This window comes from Mus pahari, chromosome 10 (genome assembly GCF_900095145.1).
Source record: "Mus pahari chromosome 10, PAHARI_EIJ_v1.1, whole genome shotgun sequence".
NCBI lineage: Eukaryota > Metazoa > Chordata > Mammalia > Rodentia > Muridae > Mus > Mus pahari.
The window spans coordinates 5,055,599-5,076,194 of NC_034599.1; the positions used below are offsets into that span (position 1 = coordinate 5,055,599).

A 20,596-nucleotide genomic window follows, 5' to 3' on the forward strand; every position below is an offset into this window, starting at 1 on the left:
CTCTCAGAAGATACCCACCCAAAAGACAACCCAGAAGGGTTTCTGTTTCCTAAAGGATAAAGTATATATTCTATCATCTCCTCTGACTATTCATCTAAATTTTAATTTCTTTTAACAACTTTAACTGAACACCAAGACTTGCAAATGGATTCATCTAGTTGGACTTCTGGAGACCGGCAGGGAATATTGAACACACTCTGTAACTAAAGATGCAGAGAGACAATTATGGCCAGAACGATTTATGAGTCCATTCCTATGGAGATGAGCTTAGAAATTAAAATACCTTACTAAACTTTCAACAAATAATGAAAATGTCAGGAAGACCCTTATATGACAGATGAACACTGCATAGGGAACCTGACAGTCAGGGGACCCAGGGAGCTTAAACATTTAGACATCTGTTCTGGTCTCTGAAGAGGGCTTCTCTCACATTGCCAATCATGATGGCAATGAGACTGCGGGCCTTTTGAGGAGATCATACATGTGAGGATATCCAGTGAGGGCTCACAGACACTGAAAATGCTCAGCAACTCCCAGGAACACAGAAGCAGAGGAAGAAGAGCTTCCTGGTTGCATTTTAATAACCTGTTCCTTCAGGCTCTCATTCATCCCTCCTTCCCCTTTTCTGCTTCCATTTATGTGCTATGTTCTACAAGCTTTATTCTCTGGGCACTGTGTTGATGAGAACTGCCCTCTTCTGATTGCCTTTGTGACCCTGTCTCTCACCTTGTGGAGGCAGAAAACCCTCACATGTGGGGAGCAATCATATTGGGGGAGTTCAAAGTTTTAATAGAAAGGAATCCAGTTTTAAATGCTATAACCACTTTAACACACACACACACACACACACACACACACACACACACACACACTCTATATTAAGTCATGACTCTGAATGTAGACTAGCCTTTGAAGCAATAGCCCATAAGATTAGTGATACTCTAAGACTACAGTAACTTTTACATTCCTTATTGAAGTAGACAGTCTTACAGAAGTTACTGGCTCCGTAGATGGACCATTTAACTATAGAACACCCAAATTCTTTTAGTACAGACTTAATCCCTTTGCACCATTAGGAGACACAGTAAATACAAATACATTCTAACTCACACTGAGCCAGGTCGCTGGTAGCCATTGCTGGAGGCAGTGTCTAGCCTTAACCTCCTGCACATTTTTGGAGGCAGCTCTGGGTTTGGTGTGGCTTTGGGTGACTCTTTGGAGCCTATAGAAGTTAAGCTTTGAATGGATCCACTGTAGCTCTTGTTTCCTACAAAGAAAGCCCATGAAAACAGGCAAGGTGCTATTAGCCAAAATAATAACGAAAACACAGTACAGTACATAACAAAAGGCAGTCTTTCCCTCAAGAAATAGGAAGGTACAGAATGTAATTTGGGTACAGCAGTTCATCACTTACTGAGATCAAAATCTACAGCAATTATAAGACATCACCCCACAAAGATGGAAAGACTCAGGGTGGGAAATGTCACAGTGCTGAGAAGTTTGAAAACCTAAGTTCAAGAACAAAGCAGGCAAGCTCAGGTAGTTTCCCCATTAACCCTGTCCCCGACTAGTCACCCTGAATGGGCCAGCCAGCAGCACTGAGATGGTGCCATCCAACCTGGGCTTCTAGCTTGCTCACCTTCAGCCGCAGAGATGGCTCTGAGAGAGGAAGAAGCAGGGGATCTTTTCAGTCCTGGGTGCCCATAGGGCCCTTTTTTGACTTGGTCTATGCGGGGAGAGACATTCCCTTGGCTGGTGATGGAGGCCACACTCTGGCAATCTGACTCCACATCTGTTTTGGTTGCATCTTCTCGAGAACTTGATTCTGGACTAGTTGTCCAGAGACCCTGACTTTTCTGTCCATTGGAAGGTGATGGAGCTGCGATCCAGGGGATCCCTCCTGACTTCTCCCTGGGCTGGCAGGCAGTGGACTTTGTGGTGCTGTTTTGTTCAGAGGAGTGGGAAGAGAGCGACTCTATGCTGCCCATGGGAGTGCTGTCTGGGCTGCTGCTGTAGGAGTCACCTGAGGAGGAGACAGACAAACGTGATGGTAACTATGAGTCATTAACATGAAACAGCACCACCAAAGCCCCCATGCAGCCTGTCCATCACACCTTTCATGGGCATCTGACTCCAAAGGCAAGGTGAGCCTTTACCTGACATGGTAGACTATTCCTCAGTCCTAGAGAAAGGCTTTAAAGTCCGCCTCTGATGGTGCTGAATGTGACTTTCCATACATTCTCTAGGATGATTTTTTTTTCATGCATTACTGTGAACTAACTGCCCCTATGGATAAATGTAGATCTTTGAATCATTTTTGGTCTCACTCAAAGCTGAACAAAAATTGCCTGTGACTCAGGACTTAGAAGTAAGAGAAATGGGCTCCCTTCATGATATTTTGTAGTTTTTAAATATCAATGGAAAAGACATATTTCTATTAGAGACCTATTTTTGCCTTCTTTTATTTTCCTGATCACAGGTGGCTCTGAGTTACAAGGTACCAGGTCTCTGTCATTCAAAGGCACCATTGAATTTCACCAGAAAATTACAAGCTGCTCCGAGCTTTGGAAGGAAAAAATTTTTTTTTCATTCTCTTACTTTGAATATAGTGACAAAAGAGACTGGCTGTTGGACTGGGGTGTAACTCAATGGTACAATGTTTGTTTAGTCTACCGTTTAACTAGGTTTATTTTTTAATGTTTCTAAAAGTATCAAAAGTCAGAGACATTATACTAAATCTTGCAAATATACCTAACTCAAAGTTTACTGGACAATTTTCTATTAAATATGAACCACAGGGAAGCACTGGGGGCCCGGCAGAAAAGAGATCAAATGAGAATCACCATTGTTTAATGTCTGTCATAGGTTCAAGCAGTGCTCCACCCTACCCGGAGGCTTAGCTTAGAATATGTTAGTGATTTCCTGCATGCTATTGGCTTTCTTATTTCCTTATGCTCTTTGGGACAGTCTGACATCCAAGAGCTGATTCTTTAAGAACATAATGTGAAAGAAAGCTGGAAAATGTCTTTTCAGTCTGACATCCTCTAGCTTCTTATCTGCTACTCTGACAACAGGACAAAACCTGCCTCAAGTAGCACCCAGTGTCCTTCATCACAGCCACAGAAAAAAGAGCAGTGAGCAAACTACTTCTTTTTCTCTTTGTAGCAACAATAAATTTGCTTGTCTAAGGAACATTACCATGAAGCTGACAGGGACCGTCTCAGTTCTAGAAGAGGGGTGCTAGGGGAAAAAAGCACCCACAAGAACATCTACTTATTCCTAATTACCAAAGAAGAGAAGTCAGAATAAATGGAAGAATAAGGAAAGCCACTCCCTGCATCTAGCACACTTACTATCAGGCTCTGCCAGGCACGGCGTGTACCTCCCTCTGGGCTTCCGAGAACCTGTAGACAGGCAGATGGCACGGGTCCTTCGGGATCCAGACCGAGACTGAGGCTGAGGAAGAGGAATGTTTGGGTCTGGGGCAGTATGAAAAATCTACAGAGGAGAAAAATGGACTGAGGTCAAGAAAGAGTGAAACTGTCCTGTGCATCCACACAATAGACACTTTAGTGGCTATGAAAACTGTCCTAGCAGTACAGGAGAGACAGGATACAAAAACTATTGCTTGCTTTTGCATCTACTGAATAACACCTCTGGGTTTTCTTCTTTGCAGTTCCCCATAGCTTATGGTGAAAATGAGATCTGATAACTTAAGGGAACCCATCAAATATGAGCAAATGTCTATGCCTAGAACCTATGCTTGTTCACAATGCACTGTTCTTTCCTTTTTGCTTTCATTTCAGGAAAGTATAACCTGGGGGAACTTGGTTCTGTGTACCTTTCCATGGAGTAGCTCCTTGCAATACAGGGGAAGGTCCTACGATACTGAGGGCTCTGGGCTGTACAGAGGTGGGCTGCCTGATAGAAGTAGAATGAGTGCAGCCTTCAGATGTGGCTACTTAATGGGACTATGAGCTTGCAAGCTTATGTAATGACTAAGGACATCATTGTTTGGTCATTAGGAAGGATGGACGCATTCTCTTAGAAGAAGCAAATCAGACATAATGGTCTGAATTTGCTAAGAGTCTACCTAGTCTGGCTTTCACAAGTTCTTGTTTCCATAGTTACTCCAAGAACTTACATTTTTAGGGAAAACTTTTTATGGGAGACATCAATTATCTAAGATTCTACTTTCTAAGCATCCCCCATCCCTCATTTTGAGACAGGCTTTTGCATGTATCCCAAATGAGCTTCAAACACAAGGCCATGATTTGGATTCTCATGGTCTGAGATCATACGTGTGTATGACCACATCTGATCTCAATTTTTTATTAAAAATTTTGGAATTACTGTACAGATACGAGTCTAATTCCATAGGGATAAAGAGAGCAAACTAAATCATACTTAAGCACAAGCAATGTTGCAGTACCTTTCTAATCCATGCATTGAGCTGAGTACAACTCACTAAAGAAAGAAACTTTAATTATCCATGGTTGGAGTAGAACTGAGCTACTCAATGGACTCTAAAACACTGAATAAATAATTGACAAGAATCAAAGTCCCCATAGAGGAATTTAAGGACCTGACAAGATGGGTGCTTTACAGGAATCTCAAATCACAAAAGAGAGCTCACAGACAATACAAGTGTCCTTAAGACAGTGTTGGCAGTGTGAGGAGGTGCCCAGCTACCTTCTCATAGTGTTCAATTAGGATTTCCACCACTATGTTCTGAAATTTGATGTTCATCATGGCGGCCACAGTTTCCTCCTGTGCTCTCATCAGGGTTGGACCAAATATGACACCGAGATTCGAGATGGTCATGAGATTTTGTTGGCTATGTAGTGATACTCTGAAAATAAAGAACATGAACCATTAATGTAAAGTTTCAATAGGCATGAAATGTTGTTTTTCTATCAGTATTGGTGTACAAAACAATTAAGCTATATATGCCACTAAAGGGCAGTTTCCCTGGTCAGTACTGCTTATTCCCAATGTGTATGAGTAGAAAACAGATCAAAAGGGGAGAAAGGTATTTAGAAGATTAATAATTAATTGCTTTGCAACAGAGGTCACATTGTTGTGCAGTAGAATGGGACCTATCCCCACCATCCTACTGCATTTTGGCGCCTCTTACTGTGCTTCCCTTCTCTTCTCCCCAGGCTCCCTATGAAATTGACCAATGTTTAAGCAGATAGAAATAATTAACTTTATCTAATAGTTTTATACTATGTGTAAACACTCATTGAATTATTACATGGCATAATGTAATATGTCTATCTATGTCAATTAAAATTTAATAAGGGGTCTGGCAAAATGGTTCAGAGGGTAAAACGTTTCTGATATGCAAACTTGATGACCTGAGTTAGATACCTTGGGCCCCAAGATGGATGGAGAGAAGGAATTCCTGAATGGTCTCCTTTGACTCCACAGTACATTGTGCATGCCCACACCATCTCCCATAATAATACAAATATGTATATTTATGATTTAAAGAAAAATTACAGAACAATAACACTAGATAAAGAAAAGCTAATAACAACAAAGGCCAAATTACTGAAGGAAATATCTTATGGGTTTTATTTTATTTTATTTTTTATTTTATTTTATTTATTTATTTTGCCTGAATTAGATTCAATTTCCCCAGAGAAGCATTCAACTGTTTGGTATTTCTGCATTGTACTTCTAGTATACAGACAATTAAGAATAGGTAAACTGACACTGTATTTTGATTCAAAGAAATTTCTTAGGACCAGTTCTTAATCCAATCTATATACACATTTCACTTTCTCTGAAAATTCTGGAGATTGAATTCAGAATCTAAGCCTGTTGATAGAAACCCAGTATCACATACACTCAGAAGGCTCAGACAAGCAAATATGAGGTTCATACTCTCCACTGAGTTATACCACCAATTCTAATCAAGGCAATTCATCAGTACAATGAGTCATCCCATCATACAAATAAAAAGTCATCTATCATTTATCTATCTATTCATCCATCTATCTACCTATTCACCTATCATTTATCTACCTGTCTATCCATCCATCTATCCATCCATCCATCCATCCATCCATCCACTCATCTATCCATCTGTCTATCCATCTGTCTATCTACTTATCCATCCATCTATTATTTGTCATCCACCCATTTGTCTATCTATCTATCTATCTATCTATCTATCTATCTATCTATCTATCTAACTATCTATCTATCATCTACCTATTATCATCTGTCTATATCTATATCTCTCTACCTATATATCTGTCAACTATGTATCATCTATTTATCATCTATGTACATCTATCTACCATCTACTTGTTCATCATCCTAGTTACCTATCTGCCTACTTACTAACCTGCTAATCTAAGTGAAATAAATTCTTTATGAAAAATTGTGCACCCCAAGGAATAATCTGCAGAGTTAGTATGACCTGTGGGAACTTGTTGACCTCAGTCATATCTAACACTGGTCTTCAAACTCACTATTCTAACACACTTAAAAAACCTAGAAATACTATAAAGTAACATACATTTCCTTCATACATTTCCAAGTTGATATTAAATGTTTTATCACTAGTTTAATGGTCACAGTGGACACAATTATCTGCATATTGGAGACATCCATATTGACACATAGACAAACACATATCTTAAAAACAAACGGCATACCATTTTCTAAAGCTCACTCAAGAGAGTCCAATTACAACAGCAATCACATAACAGCATTGTTTATTTCAAAAAAGACATGAACAAGCTAATCTTAACAAGACATTAAAAGAACATTGTAAATCACAGAATTACTTGAGAAGGTGTTTTATCAAGATGTCCAGCATCTCTCTGTTTTTCTCCGGCAGTTTGTGCACCAGTGCATGGACGGCCTCCACCCTGTAGTTTTGGTCATCTGACTCTGTTATATAAGAAAGGTTACAGATGTAATTGTCAAATCTGTGATGTAAACATTAGTCATGTGAACATCACACCTAGTCCTGCCATCCATGCCTTAAAGTATTGCTTCACATGTTGATATTAACATATCTTTTAGGCTAAGAAATGCTGAGTGAACTTGCACATGGTTGTAATGTTAGGAAGTACAAAAACCAAACTCCATTGTTTTGTAACTTGTTTCTCACCACTAAACTTACTTTTCTGGCCTAAGACATTGCCTACTTGAGTTTAACAATAATTCCTTCATAACTATAATATGTATACATGTATGTGTGTGGATACGAATTATAGATACTGGTGTAAACTGCCCACTGTGTTAGTTGATATAATTCACATTCCTACATAGAAACATGCTAGAGCTCTAACCCTGTGTGACCAGAGGGAGCCAGAGCTCCTTTCTTTAGTTCATAGTCAAGGGGAAAATTCAGTGTGACTATAATGGTTCGAATGAAAATGGTTCGCACCAGTTCATAGGGAGTGGTGCAATTAGGAGAGATGGCCTTGTTGGAGTAGGGTGGTCTTATTGGAGGAAGTATGTCATTAAGGGTGGGCTTTGAGGTGTCACATGCTCAAGCCAGGCCCAGTGTCCTTCTCTCTTCTTGCTGTCTGCCTATCTGGATGTAAAACTCTCAGCTACTTCTCCAGCTCCATGTCTGCATATATGCTACCATGTTTCCTGTCATGATAGCAATAAACTGAAAGTCTGAACTGTAAACCATCCCCAATTAAACGCTTTCTTTTATAAAACTTGCCATGGTCACAGTGCCTCTTCACAGCATAAGACAGTGACATTTCTGAAGTGTAGACATTATCGAAACAGAAGACAGTGAACTCACAGTAACACTAAGACATCTAAAACTTGAGAAATCACCGCAGGAAGTCCTGTGCTGCCAGACTAAAGCCTGAGTGCCTGTAACATTTCAAAAAGAGCTGACATCCCTCATTGTCAGTAACAAGTTTGTGCATAAGTGCCCAGCCTTTCAAGATCTTTCTCAAACTCTTCATGTTATATCACCATGTCACCTAGACACAACTGTGTGGAGACAGGAAGAAAGCACCCAGGCAAAGCTAATTCTGAGGACTCTCTAAGGTGGTAGAATGGAGCTGCCAAGACTCTGACATACCTGCATACATATGAAGGTAAGAACATTTAGAACCAAGGCCAGAGTAAGCAAAGGTACCCAAGAAAATATGACTGCATAGGCAAACAGAATGGACTGTAAATGCAGTGAACAGAGATTCCCTCATAGAGAGAGGAGAAGGAGGGACAACTGTAATCCTAGCCTTTAAGATCTGGAAGGAGAAAAATGGCCCCAATTTCAAGGCTAGGAATGACTACTTAGATTACTACACTGTGAGACCCTATCTAAAAAAGAGAGAGAGAGAGAGAGAGAAAGAAAGAAAGAAAGAAAGAAAGAAAGAAAGAAAGAAAGAAAGAAAGAAAGAAAGAAAGAAAGCCCATTTTCCAACTAAATCAAACAATCCAACAACCAAATATAAGTATGAAGAGAAAAATATCACTGCCTAACTCACAGATCCTTGATGCATCTGACCCTCTCTCCCAGTGAGTTCTGAATATTCCTAGGATTTCAGTCATGTTTCCCTTTTTACTGAAATTTGGTACAAGAAACTTGATTCTGAGTAGTCTAAAATTCATTCAACAATTGACTTAATACAAAGCAAATCCTTGCCTAAGACCAAAGATGAACTTATCTGCCTAAAAATATATTTTAAATATCAGGTTTCTAGATAATGTTTTCCAAAGATGGAAGTGAAGAAAACTTACCACCAAAAACTTGTATTAACACAGTGGCTCAAAAATCACAAAGTAAAATCCCTGGATTAAGAGTCTAAAACCCAAAAGAACAACAGTGCCTAACTTATAGCCCTGGCTAGTACCATATGCTAGTGTCTTAGAGAAGTCATTTATCTACTCCACGTTCTGACTGGCTCATCAACAAAATGAGACCATATTCCTTGGGCCTTATTTATTTTGTAAAGCTGTATTCATATGAAGACCATGTTGAATGGAGAACATTTGGGGAAAAGCTTAGAAAGGTGTTGTGCTAGCATATGGCCAGCCATGATTGCTGAACTTAAATCCAAGTGACCTGTGTCAACTGACAGTTTTATTGGCAGGTAGCACTTTTGTAGCATTTCAAAGCCTAGTGGATATGAAGGAAGCTGTTTGGATGATTTGTTTGTGTTTTTGGTTTTCTTGACTGTGAAGAATGAAGAATACTCTTAAATTACGGTCATACCTCATACACTTCTAACAATGAAATGGCACCTCAGGGTTACAGGTGTAGGTCACTTAGGTCACTATAATTTACACTGCGGTGATCAATCAGATGCCAAGCTGGTAGTCTGGTCCCAATAGCTACGAAGTACATATTACTAACTCCTTAGGTTACATGCTTATGTCTTTGAGCTTTCAACTCCTGATTTTCCAATGAAATCCACCAATGTAACACTATGGCCCCCAGTGACCCTCATAAATAAATGATGAGAATCTGGGAATATAGCAAGTTACTTCAGGGAAAGGGAATTTATACAAGATTTTGTACTGGCTCATGATGTTTGACCTGCTTTTACAGGTTTAGGAACATAGTCTGTTCGTGTAAATACTGATATAACTACCTTCATATTTTTTTTATTTTTTATTTTTAATTAGATATTTTCTTTATTTACATTTCAAATGTTATCCCCTTTCCTGTTTTCCCCTCTGAAAACCTCTATCCACTTCCCCCTCCCCCTGCTCACCAACCCACCCACTCCTGTTTCCTGGTCCTGGCATTCCCCTACACTAGGACATCGAGACTTCACAGGACCAAGGGCCCCTCCTCCCACTGATGACTGACAAGGTCACCCTCTGCTACATATGTGGCTGGAGCCACGGATCCCTCCATGCATACTCTTTGGTTGGTGGTTTAGACTCTGGGAGCTCTGGAGGTACTGGTTGGTTCATATTGTTGTTCCTGCTGCGGGGCTGCAAACTTCTTCACCTCCTTGGGTCTTTTCTCTAGCTCCTCCATTGGAGACCCTGTGCTTAGTCCAATGGTTGGCTGAGATCATCCACCTCTGTATTTGTCTGGCACTGGCAGAGCCTCTCAGGAGACAACCATATTAGGCTCCTGTCAGCACACACTTGTTTGCATTCACAATAGTGTCTGGGTTTGGTGACTGTATATGGGATGGGTACCCAGGTTGGGCAGTCTCTGGACCTTCATGCTTATAACCACACAGCTGCTGTCATGAGGATAGAGAGGTGGTTCAATGGTTACCGACACTGACTGCTCTTGCCAAGGACCTAGGTTCAATTACCAGTACCCAGAAAACTCATAACTGCCTGTAACTCAAGTCCCAAAGAATCCAATGCTTTCTGGACTTCAAGGGCATACACGTGATACACATAAATTCATGAAGGCATCCCACATAAGTAAAAATTAACATAATTTAAAACTTTTCTGTCAGCCAGGTGGTGGTGGTACATGTCTTTAATCCCAGCACTTAGGGGGTAGTAGCAGATGGATCTCTGAGTTCTGAATTTGAGGCCAGCTGGTCTACAGAGAGTTTTTCAGGACTACTAAGGTACACAGAGAAACTCTGTCTCAAAAAGCCAAAAAAAATTTCCTGTCATAGAAAATATGTTTTTGTCACTCAAATAAGAAATTAGAATGTCTTTCAGCCTTTTCAAATCACATAAGACTGTCACCTCAATAACAACAGATGTTGGGAGTGTACATAGTTTGTCTTAGTAAAGAACAAAATATTTAATTTACTGTGTAATTTTTATTGGCTATAACATGCCACATTGGCAATATTTTTTAACAGAATGTGAAAAAATGACTAGGAGAGTTCAATGTGCACATTGAATAAGCACTAAAGTTGTATGCTTCAGGAGCAAGAGTACTTACTGACAGCAATGATGAAATCCTTGTGCAATTTGTAAGTCATTAGTGGTTCTGCAAGGCACCTACAACAGAAAACCAAAGAAAAGCTAGAACTATAGAAACCTTTGTCTCCCTACGTTTCCAGGTCATCTTTTATTCCAGGACCATCTGTGATTGTTTTTAGTCAATCAAAGACAATACAATGACTAACAGAAATAACTGACTGGTTAGGTAGTATGAGAAAGTCCTAGAAGTGCTAAACTACAGACCTCAGATAGCCACTAGCCCTGAGCACTTTTACCACAAGTGTGTGAAAAGGGATGCTACACTTAGCATGTAGGTCTGATGGTAGATGCTGGCCTAGCATGCACAACGCCCTAAATGGGTCCCTAGTACAATGGAACCCAGGTATGGCATGTACACCTGCAATCCTAGTACTGCTGAGATAGAGACAGGTGGATCACAAGCTCATGGTCATTCTCAGACATGTGGTAACTTGAAGGACAGTCAGGGCTACAAGAGACTCTGTCTCAAAAGCAAAACCAAACAAAACCAAAACAACAAAAAGGTGCTATAACTTTAGAAAAACCCATCTGAATATATTTTAGCACACACACGAAGCCTGACATAGTTACAGCAACAACAAGACTAACTTGGGATGCACAAAATACTGCAGTTTTTAAAGCTACTGTTGGAAAAAGCATTACGAGTTCCCGAATGTGTAAATGCCATTGACGTTGCTTCCCCTCATGGAAAGGCTTTGACCTGGGGAGTGAAGCCCATGCACGTGGATGCCATGTAATCACGTGGTTCCTTCCCAAGGAAGAGGAGAGCATTTGTGGCCAGAATCCCCAGTACTAAGCCTTCCTCACCTGAGGTAGTTTTTCAGCCCACTCGTTATAGTCTTATTGTCCCAGAGCTCAATATCAATGTCCATATCAGGAGGGGACTTGGGAGCTGGAAAGAATAAAAATTGAAATGTGTAAACTGCAATTCAAAATTACTCCCTGTGCCATGACAAGAACACATACCAATTTAAGTGGGTTGAAGCATGAGAGGTTCAGTTCTTAGGACTCCAGTAGAGTTCAGGAAACTATACTCCAGTAAAGTTTACTACTGGAAAGTTGTATTTGTGATCTGATTGGAAACTCACTCTGTTTCTTACCCTCAAAGATATCATGTAGCATTATTGTCTCTTGAATCAGTTTCTTGATAATGGGTGATAGGACCGGGCATGCGTCTAAGTGCTTAGCATGGGGCAACACTAACTCAGCCCTCAAATGTCTGAAGAAGCAGTGTTATCACCCTCGCTTAAAAACGGAGGAGACAGAGACACAGAGAAACTAAGCAAACTACAAGATAGAAGAAAGCTTTTAAATGGTGGAGCGGGATTTCAAGCCAAGAAACAGTCTAGAGCTATAAATGCCATCTGTTACAGTGCAACATTTAAAACTGAATAAAAGGACTAATATTTGAGCAGACTGGTAAAATGTGGGGTCTTACATCCATGGTCTTAGGTTCAGGTGACAGCACCCGCACATTCTGAAGCAAACTTAAAAAAGTTAACTTTCAGTATGAGATAAGAATTAACAGAGATAAGAAACCATCTACGTCTTCTCAGAGAGACCTGAGTTGGATTACCTGTACAAATATCCAAAATCAACGGCACCCCTGTTTCCTCTAAAACTTACAAAATGTGGTGTTCATGAGTTTCTGGACCTTGGAGTTCACTCCTCCTATTCGGTACAGGCCCAAGATGGTGATGCCTAGTAGGAAGAAATTACAGGAGAATGACTTAAGGAATGACTCTAGCACAGAGCCTAAAAGTCCCAGACAAACATGCTCACGCAGAAGCTGAAAGGCACTTACCCAGTTTTGCTGTGGATTATTGGCCATCCTACCCTGAAAGCACGCATCTAGCACAGACATCTGAGAGCAGACACTCAACAAACATTTATGTGTTTTGAGATCTTCAAAGTCCTGAAGTAAAGCTGCCTATTTACCACTCTTTGAACAAAAAAATGCTTCAAAGATAGAAGAAGACCAATATTTCTCATCTATTTCTTCTGTGTTAAAGGGTCCTCTGCATTCAATAGTCCCATGTCAAGTACATCTTTGTTTCAAAAGCAAGGGAGAAGATTGAGAGAATCCAAGAACTCTACTCTACCCCTTAAACCATGTACATGTAGGAAAACTGTGAATGCAAGTTCAAAGAACTCTGAAGCAAGTGTCTCAGGAAGTAAAAGTATGTAGCCACTTTCTGAGAGGCAGTATCATGAGGTCATGATGTATTCCCAGAGGGAAAGTTGAAAGATAGAATGAAACAGTCTTTCAAGTCACAGAGAATGTAAGGCAGATAGACAATGGGTTCAGTCCCCCTAAGATCTGACCTCTAGTATTTGACAGACCTGAAAAAGCTTGCAATGATAGATAGTATTTTGCTCTTCAGCAAGAAGTAAACATGGTAACATGTTTGAGAAAGCTATGAGAGAAATAGTAAAGGGGTTGGAGAGAGGACTCAGTGGTTAAGAGCACTGCCTATTCTTATAGGAGCCAGGTTAATTTCCCAGCACCCACAAAGGCTTTCAACCATCCATAACTCAAGTTTCAGGGGATCTGATGTACTTTTTTGCCTCTTCAGACACCAGGCATTCACACATTCAGGCACTCTCATATACATATAAAATAAGATAAATTAATCTTTAAAAACATATAATTCAATTGAAAATACAGCTAGATTTATATTCACATAATTTAAATCTATAGCATTCTAAACATTATTTTCCTGTTCATACCCCAAAGCTCACTACCACTGTCTGGGAAGGTTGGGTGGGAGATGGAGACATACATACGGGGATAGCCGCGCACCCATCCCCAAACTCACCTCTCATTTCTACAGCTTGAATGCATTTTCTCACAAAGTTGAACCCTGCTTCATTTAGGTACACTGCAAATGAGACAAAGGCTAATGAAGGTATGATGTGGAGTTTGCCTTCCCCACTTCAGCTGGAGATCTCAAGGTTCACCAGCATGGTGGTTGCTATTGCATTCATTGAGTATCTTAATTCATCGGGGAGCCTGACACTCAGTTACTTCATGAAGCTGCATAGTAGGAAGCACGGACCCCTCTATATGGTGTTGAGGCCCTCCACTTTTCCTGAGGCAGCAGCTCCCACATGCAGAAGAATGAAAAGTGAGAGAAAGACCTTTCAGGTACTCATTCTTCCCCATGGGGCCACTACAGCATTGTGTGGCCCTAAGCATAATTCTTCAGGTTGCTGAAAACTCTAGTGCTCTCTTTTCATTTAGGGACTGGGTTTCAAGCTCGCTTCTCTTTAAGTCATTCTTTACACTCAGAGTAACCCAGATGTACTCAGTCTTCCTGCAGGACTCATGAGTCCACATGCACAACCTGAGTCCATGTCCAGGACCTCCCCTACCCCTGGTCTTCATGTAGGAAATAGCAAATAATTTTCCCTCTGTGCTGGACTTTCTTTAAATCAGGCTTGGGGTTGGGAAGAGGGTTCCGTGGGCAGAGGCACTTGCTGCCAGACATTATGACCAGAATTTGATCCCTGAGGCCCACAAGGAAGAAGCAGAGAATCAACTCTTACAAGTTGTCCTCTGAGCTCCACAAAAAAGCCACTACAGCATGTGTCCACCAACTACAGTCATCACTCAATATCAATCATACAATAAGTACATAAGCTGTGAAGGCAAAACTAAACTAGATTAATTACATAAAGGAAAACATTTAAAAATGCCAAGTAAGAGGAAAACTTGAAAAGTATTTATATTATTATAATTTTCATCATATGTGGGAGGCATGCAATTTTTAGTATGCCAAAATATTAATAAATAAGAATAATTCTAAGCCAGGCATGGTGATGCATGCCTTTAATTCCAGCACTCAGGAGGCAGAGGCAGGCGGATTTCTGAGTTTGAGGCCAGCCTGGTCTACAGAGTGAGTTGCAGGACAGCCAGGGCTATACAGAGAAACCTGTCTCGAAAAACCACACACACACAAAGAGTAATTCTAACCATTAAAACTAAAACCCTTCCAATTTTAAAATGGTTTTAATTTTAATTTAAAAGTTGGATAACTGAATACATTGTTCAGCTTGTCAATGAAACTGGATATGAGGAAGAAATCGTTTTCAAACTGTTTCAATAAAACTAGCCTATAACACATAGAACCAAGAAAACAGCATAATGTAAAATAGAGTTATTTTGTTACATGTTCATTTTGAGTCAAATAAGCAACAGACAGGCTATCTCTCAAATGCAGACTGTAATTTGGAAACAATGCCCCAGTCTATTCTAATACACTGAAGGCAGCTGCCTTATATAGCACAAATAGCTTAGAGTCCTTTGACTATAAGGTCCTAAAATATTCCATGGATCTGGCCCTTAGTTTCTTCCCAGGGGTAAATGCATGATCATTATTAATTCAGTATGTGGAGGAAAATCAAAACAGTGTTGGCAATAGCAACAAAGCATTTTAGTTTGTTACCTTGGACTCTTTGCACTTTGCCTCAAAGAGCTAATGCCATGGAGCTGAGACGACAGCCAACATTGAATACAGCCAGGCAACCAACCCTGAAGGCTCATCCAAGCCCTGGTATAGTTCTGTGTGTCTTGGAGCATGCCTACTGGCTTTTACAAATGAGATCCTTCATCTATAAGATGTAAAAAGTGGTCCTTCCAGTTTCCATCTGTGCCCAGAACTGATCCTATGGTACAGAACTCCACACACAAATAGTGCTAGGAGAGAGCTGGTCTCCCAGGAGTACCTCCACACCTGCAAGCACAGGTAAGACCACCACTTCTCTTCAAATTCCTGGTCCAAGATAGACCCTCCCAGAGCCATCCATACAGGAACAGCTGGGGACAGGATGCTGCTGGTTTCTGTCTGCACCCAAGAGCTGACCATGTACCACAGCTCTCCATACCTAAATTCCACACTGACAGAACTGGTTTCCCAGGAGTACTGATACAGAGGCTTGTAGGATGGAAAAACCACAGTAAGAGACAGCAAGACCAGGTAATCAGAGATAACCAGATGGTGAAAGGCCAGGGCAAGAACATAAGCAAAAGAAACCAAGGATGCTTGGCATCATCAGAACCTAATTCTCCCACCACAATGAGCCCTTGTTACCTCAACACACCAGAAAAGCAAGACTTTGATTTAAAATCACATCACATGATGATGATAGAGGACTTTAAGAAGGACATAAATAACTCCCTTAAAGAAATACAAGAGAACACAGGTAAAAAGGTAGAAGCCCTTAAAGGGAAAACACAAAAATCCCTTAAAAAAAGGTAAGGAAGGACACTTCATACTCATCGAAGGAAAAATCTACCAAGAAGAACTCTCAATTCTGAACATCTATGCTCCAAATGCAAGGGCACCCACATTCAAAAAAGAAACTTTAATAAAGCCCAAAGCATACATTGTACCACACACAACAATAGTGGGAGACTTCAACATCCCATTCCCATCAATGGACACATCATGGAAACACAAACTAAACAAAGAAACAGTGAAACTAACAGAAGTTATGGACCAAATGGATTTAACAGATATCAATAGAACATTTCATCCTAAAACAAAAGAATATACCTTCTTCTCAGCACCTCATGGGACCTTCTCCAAAATTGACCTCAACAGATATAAGAAGATTGAAATAATCCCATGCCTCCTATCAGATCATTACAGATTAAGGCTGGTCTTCAATAGCAACAAAAACAACAGAAAGCACACATACTCAAGGAAGCTGAACAACATTCTACTCAATTTTAACTTGGTCCAGGAAGAAATGAAGAAAGAAATTAAAGACTTTTTAGAATTTAATGAAAATGAAGATATACCCAAACTTATGGGACACAATCAAAGCAGGGCTAAAATAAAAACTCATAACTCTGAGTGCCTCCAAAAAGAAACTGCAGAGAGCATACACTAGGAGCTTAACAGCCCACCTGGAAACTCTAGAACAAAAAGAAGCAAATACACCCAAGAGGAGTAGGCGGCAGGAAATAAGTAAACACAAGGCTGAAATCAACCATGTAGAAACAAAAAGAACTATACATAGAATCAACAACACAAGAGCTCGTTGTTTGAGAAAATCAACAAGACAGATAAACCCTTAGCCAGACTAACCAGAGGGCACAGAGACAATATCCCAATTAACAAAATCAGAAATGAAAAGGGATATATAACAACAGAAACTGAGGAAATTTTTTAAAAAGTCATCAGATCCTACTACAAAAGCCTATACTCAACATAACTGGAAAATCTGCATGAAATGGATAATTTTGTAGACAGATACCAAATACCACATTTAAATCAGGATCAGATAAATCATCTAAACAGTCCCATAACCACTAAAGAAATAGAAGCAGTCACCAAAATTCTCATAAACAAAAAGCCTAGGACCAGATGGGTTTAGTGCAGAGTTCTATCAGACCTTCAAAAAACACCTAATACCAATACTCTTCAAACTATTCCACAAAACAGAAACAGCAGGAACAATACTCAATTCTTTCTGTGAAGCCACAGTTACTCTGATACTAAAAACCTCACAAAGACACAACAAAGAAAGAGAACTTTAGGCCAATTTTACTTACGAATATCAATGCAAAAATACTCAATAAAATTCTCACAAATCAAATCCAAGAACACATGAAAACGATCATTCACCATGATCAAGTAGGCTTCATCACAGGGATGGAGGAATGGTTCAATATACAGAAATCTATCAATGTAATCCACTCCATAAACAAACTCAAAGAAAAAAAATACATGGTCATTTTATTAGATGCTGAAAAATCATTTGAAAAAAATCCAGCACCCCTTCATGATAAAAGTCTTGGAAAGATCAGGAATTCAAGGCCCATAAATAAACATAGTAAAAGCAATATATAGCAAACCAGTAGACAACATCAAACTAAATAGAGAGAAACTTGAATCAACCCCACTAAAATCAGAGACTAGAAAAGGCTGCCCTTTCTCTCGCTATCTATTCAATGTAGTACTTGATTTTCTAGTTAGATTAATTAGACAAAAAAAGGAAGTCAAAGGGATACAAATTGGAAAGGAAGAAATCAAAATAACACTATTTGCAGATGAGATGACAGTATACTTAAATGACTCTAAAAACTCCACCAGAGAACTCTGATTAACAACTTCAACAAATTAGCTGAATATAAAATTAACTTAAACAAATCAGTAGTCTTCCTATACTCAAAGGATAAACAGTCTGAGAAAGAGGTTAGGGAAATGACACTCTTCACAATAGTCACAAACAATATAAAGTATCTTGGTGTGACTCTAACTAAACAAGTGAAAGATCTCTANGACAAGAACTTCAAGTCTCTGAAGAAGGAAATCAAAGAAGATCTCAGAAGATGGAAAAATCTTCCATGTTTGTGGATTGGCAGCATTAATATAGTACAAATAGCCATCTTGCTGAAAGCAATTTACAGATTCAATGCAATCACCATTAAAATTCCAAATCAATTCCTCATAGAGTTAGAAAGAGCAATTTTCAAATTCATTTGGAATAACAAAAAACCCAGGATAGTGAAAACTATTCTGAACAATAAAAGAACTTCTGGGGGAATCACCATCCCTGACTTCAGGCTGTACTACAGTGCAATAGTGATTAAAAACTGCATGGTATTGGTACTGTGGCAGGCAGGTAGATCAATGGAATACAATTGAATACCTAGAAATGAACCCACATATCTATGTTCACTTGATCTTTGACAAGGGAGCTAAAACAATCCAGAGGAAAATAGACAGCATTTTCAACAAATGGTGCTAGTTCAACTGGCTGTCAACATGTAGAAGAATGCAAATTGATCCATTCTTATCTCCCTGTACAAAGCTCAAGTCAACGTAAAACCAGATCCACAATATCTAATAAAAGAGAAAGTAGGGAAAAGCCTTGAACACAGGGGTACAGAGGAAATGTTCCTGAACAGAACACCAATGGCTTATGCTCTAAGATCAAGAATTGACAAATGGGACCTCATATAGTTGCAAAGCTTCTGTAAGGCAAAGGACACTGTCAATAGGACAAAATGGCAACCAACAGATTGAGAGAAGGTCTTTACCAATCCTACCTTCAATAGAGGGCTAGTATCCAGTATATACAAAGAACTCAAGAAGTTAGACTCCAGAGAACCAAATAACCCTATTAAAATTGGAGAACAGAGCTAACCAGAGAATTCTCAACTGAGGAAACTGGAAGGGCTGAAAAACACCTAAGAAATGTTCAACATCCTTAGTCATCAGGGAAATGCAAATCAAACCAACCCTGAGATTCTTCCTCACATCAGTCAGAATGGCTAAGATGAAAACCTCAGGTGACAGCAGATGCTGGGGAGGTTGTGGATTAAGAGGAACACTCCTCCGTTGCTAGTGGGATTGCAAGCTGGGACAACCACTCTGGAAAGCAGTCTGGCAGTTCCTTAGAGAATTGGACTCGAGGACCCAGCTATCCCACTCCTGGGCATATACCCATAAGACACTCCTACATGTAATAAGGACACATGCTCCACTATGTTCATAGCAGGCATATTTATAATATCCAGAAGCTAGAAACAACCCAGGTGTCCCTCAACAGAGTAGCACATACAGAAAATGTGGTACATTTACAGAATGGAATACTCCCCAGCTATTAAAAACAATGACATCGTCATTAAATTCGCAGGCAAGTGGACAGAACTTGAGAATATCACCCTGGGCGAGGTGACTCAGTTGCAAAGAAACAAACATGATACATACTCACTGATAAGTGGATATTAGCCCAAAAGTTGGGAATACTCAAGATTTAATTCACAGACCATATGTAGCCTAAGAAGGAAGACCAATGTGCATTCTTTAGTGCTTTTAGAAGGGTGAACAAAATACTCACAGGAGGAAATATGGAGATGGTGTGTAGAACAGAGACTGAAGGAAAGGCCATCTTCCCTATGTAGGGATCCATCCTAAATACTGCCACCAAACCCAGATGTTATTGTGGAAGCCAGGAAGTGCTTGCTGATGGGAGCCTGGTATGGCTGTTTCCTGAGAGACTCTGCCAGAGCCTGACAAATACAGAGGCAGAAGCTCGCAGCCAACCATTGACTGGACTGAGGACAGGAATCCCAGATAGAGGAGCTGGAGAAGGGACTGAAGGAGCTGAGAGGGTTTGCAGCCCCATGGAGGGAGCAAGAGTGTTGACAATCCAGTTGCCCCTCCCGGAGCTCCTGGGGACTGGGCCAACAACCAAAGAATACACATGGAGCGACCCATGATGCTGGCCACGTATGTGGCAGAGGATGGCCTTGTTGGACATTAGTGTGAGGAGAGGCCCTTGTGCCTGAGGGTGTTTGATGCCTCAGTGTAGGGTAATGCCAGGGCAGGAGGACGGGAGTGGGTGTATGGGGGAATACCCTCATAGAGGCAGGGGGAGGTGGGATGGGATAAGGGGTTTCTGGAGGGGAGACCTGGAAAGGGGAAAATATTTAAAATGTAAATAAAGAAAATATCCAATAGAAGAAAAAGCATTCATTCCAAGAAGAAGAAGAAGAAGAAGAAGAAGAAGAAGAAGAAGAAGAAGAAGAAGAAGAAGAAGAAGAAGAAGAAGAAGCAGAAGCAGAAGAAGAAGAAGAAGCAGAAGCAGAAGCAGAAGCAGAAGCAGAAGCAGAAGCAGAAGCAGAAGCAGAAGCAGAAGCAGAAGCAGAAGCAGAAGCAGAAGCAGAAGAAGA

General features: G+C 40.2%; 1 protein-coding gene across 4 annotated transcripts in view; it reads right to left on the minus strand.

The window, feature by feature from the left end:
* The window catches only part of Arhgap42 (Rho GTPase activating protein 42), a 243,793-nt gene that overhangs the window by 11,139 nt on the left and 212,058 nt on the right, over positions 1-20,596 (minus strand). For 3 of the 4 annotated variants that reach the window (XM_029543297.1, XM_021206545.2, XM_029543299.1), the window contains 9 exons: positions 13,725-13,787; positions 12,532-12,606; positions 11,713-11,797; positions 10,865-10,923; positions 6,804-6,909; positions 4,693-4,852; positions 3,354-3,498; positions 1,640-2,023; positions 1,111-1,267 (listed from right to left, as the gene is read on the minus strand). In XM_029543297.1, coding sequence (XP_029399157.1) covers positions 1,111-1,267; positions 1,640-2,023; positions 3,354-3,498; positions 4,693-4,852; positions 6,804-6,909; positions 10,865-10,923; positions 11,713-11,797; positions 12,532-12,606; positions 13,725-13,787 — 1,234 coding nt within the window. The remainder of the gene's footprint in view (positions 1-1,110; positions 1,268-1,639; positions 2,024-3,353; positions 3,499-4,692; positions 4,853-6,803; positions 6,910-10,864; positions 10,924-11,712; positions 11,798-12,531; positions 12,607-13,724; positions 13,788-20,596) is intronic. The other variant, XM_029543298.1, reaches the window with a different exon arrangement.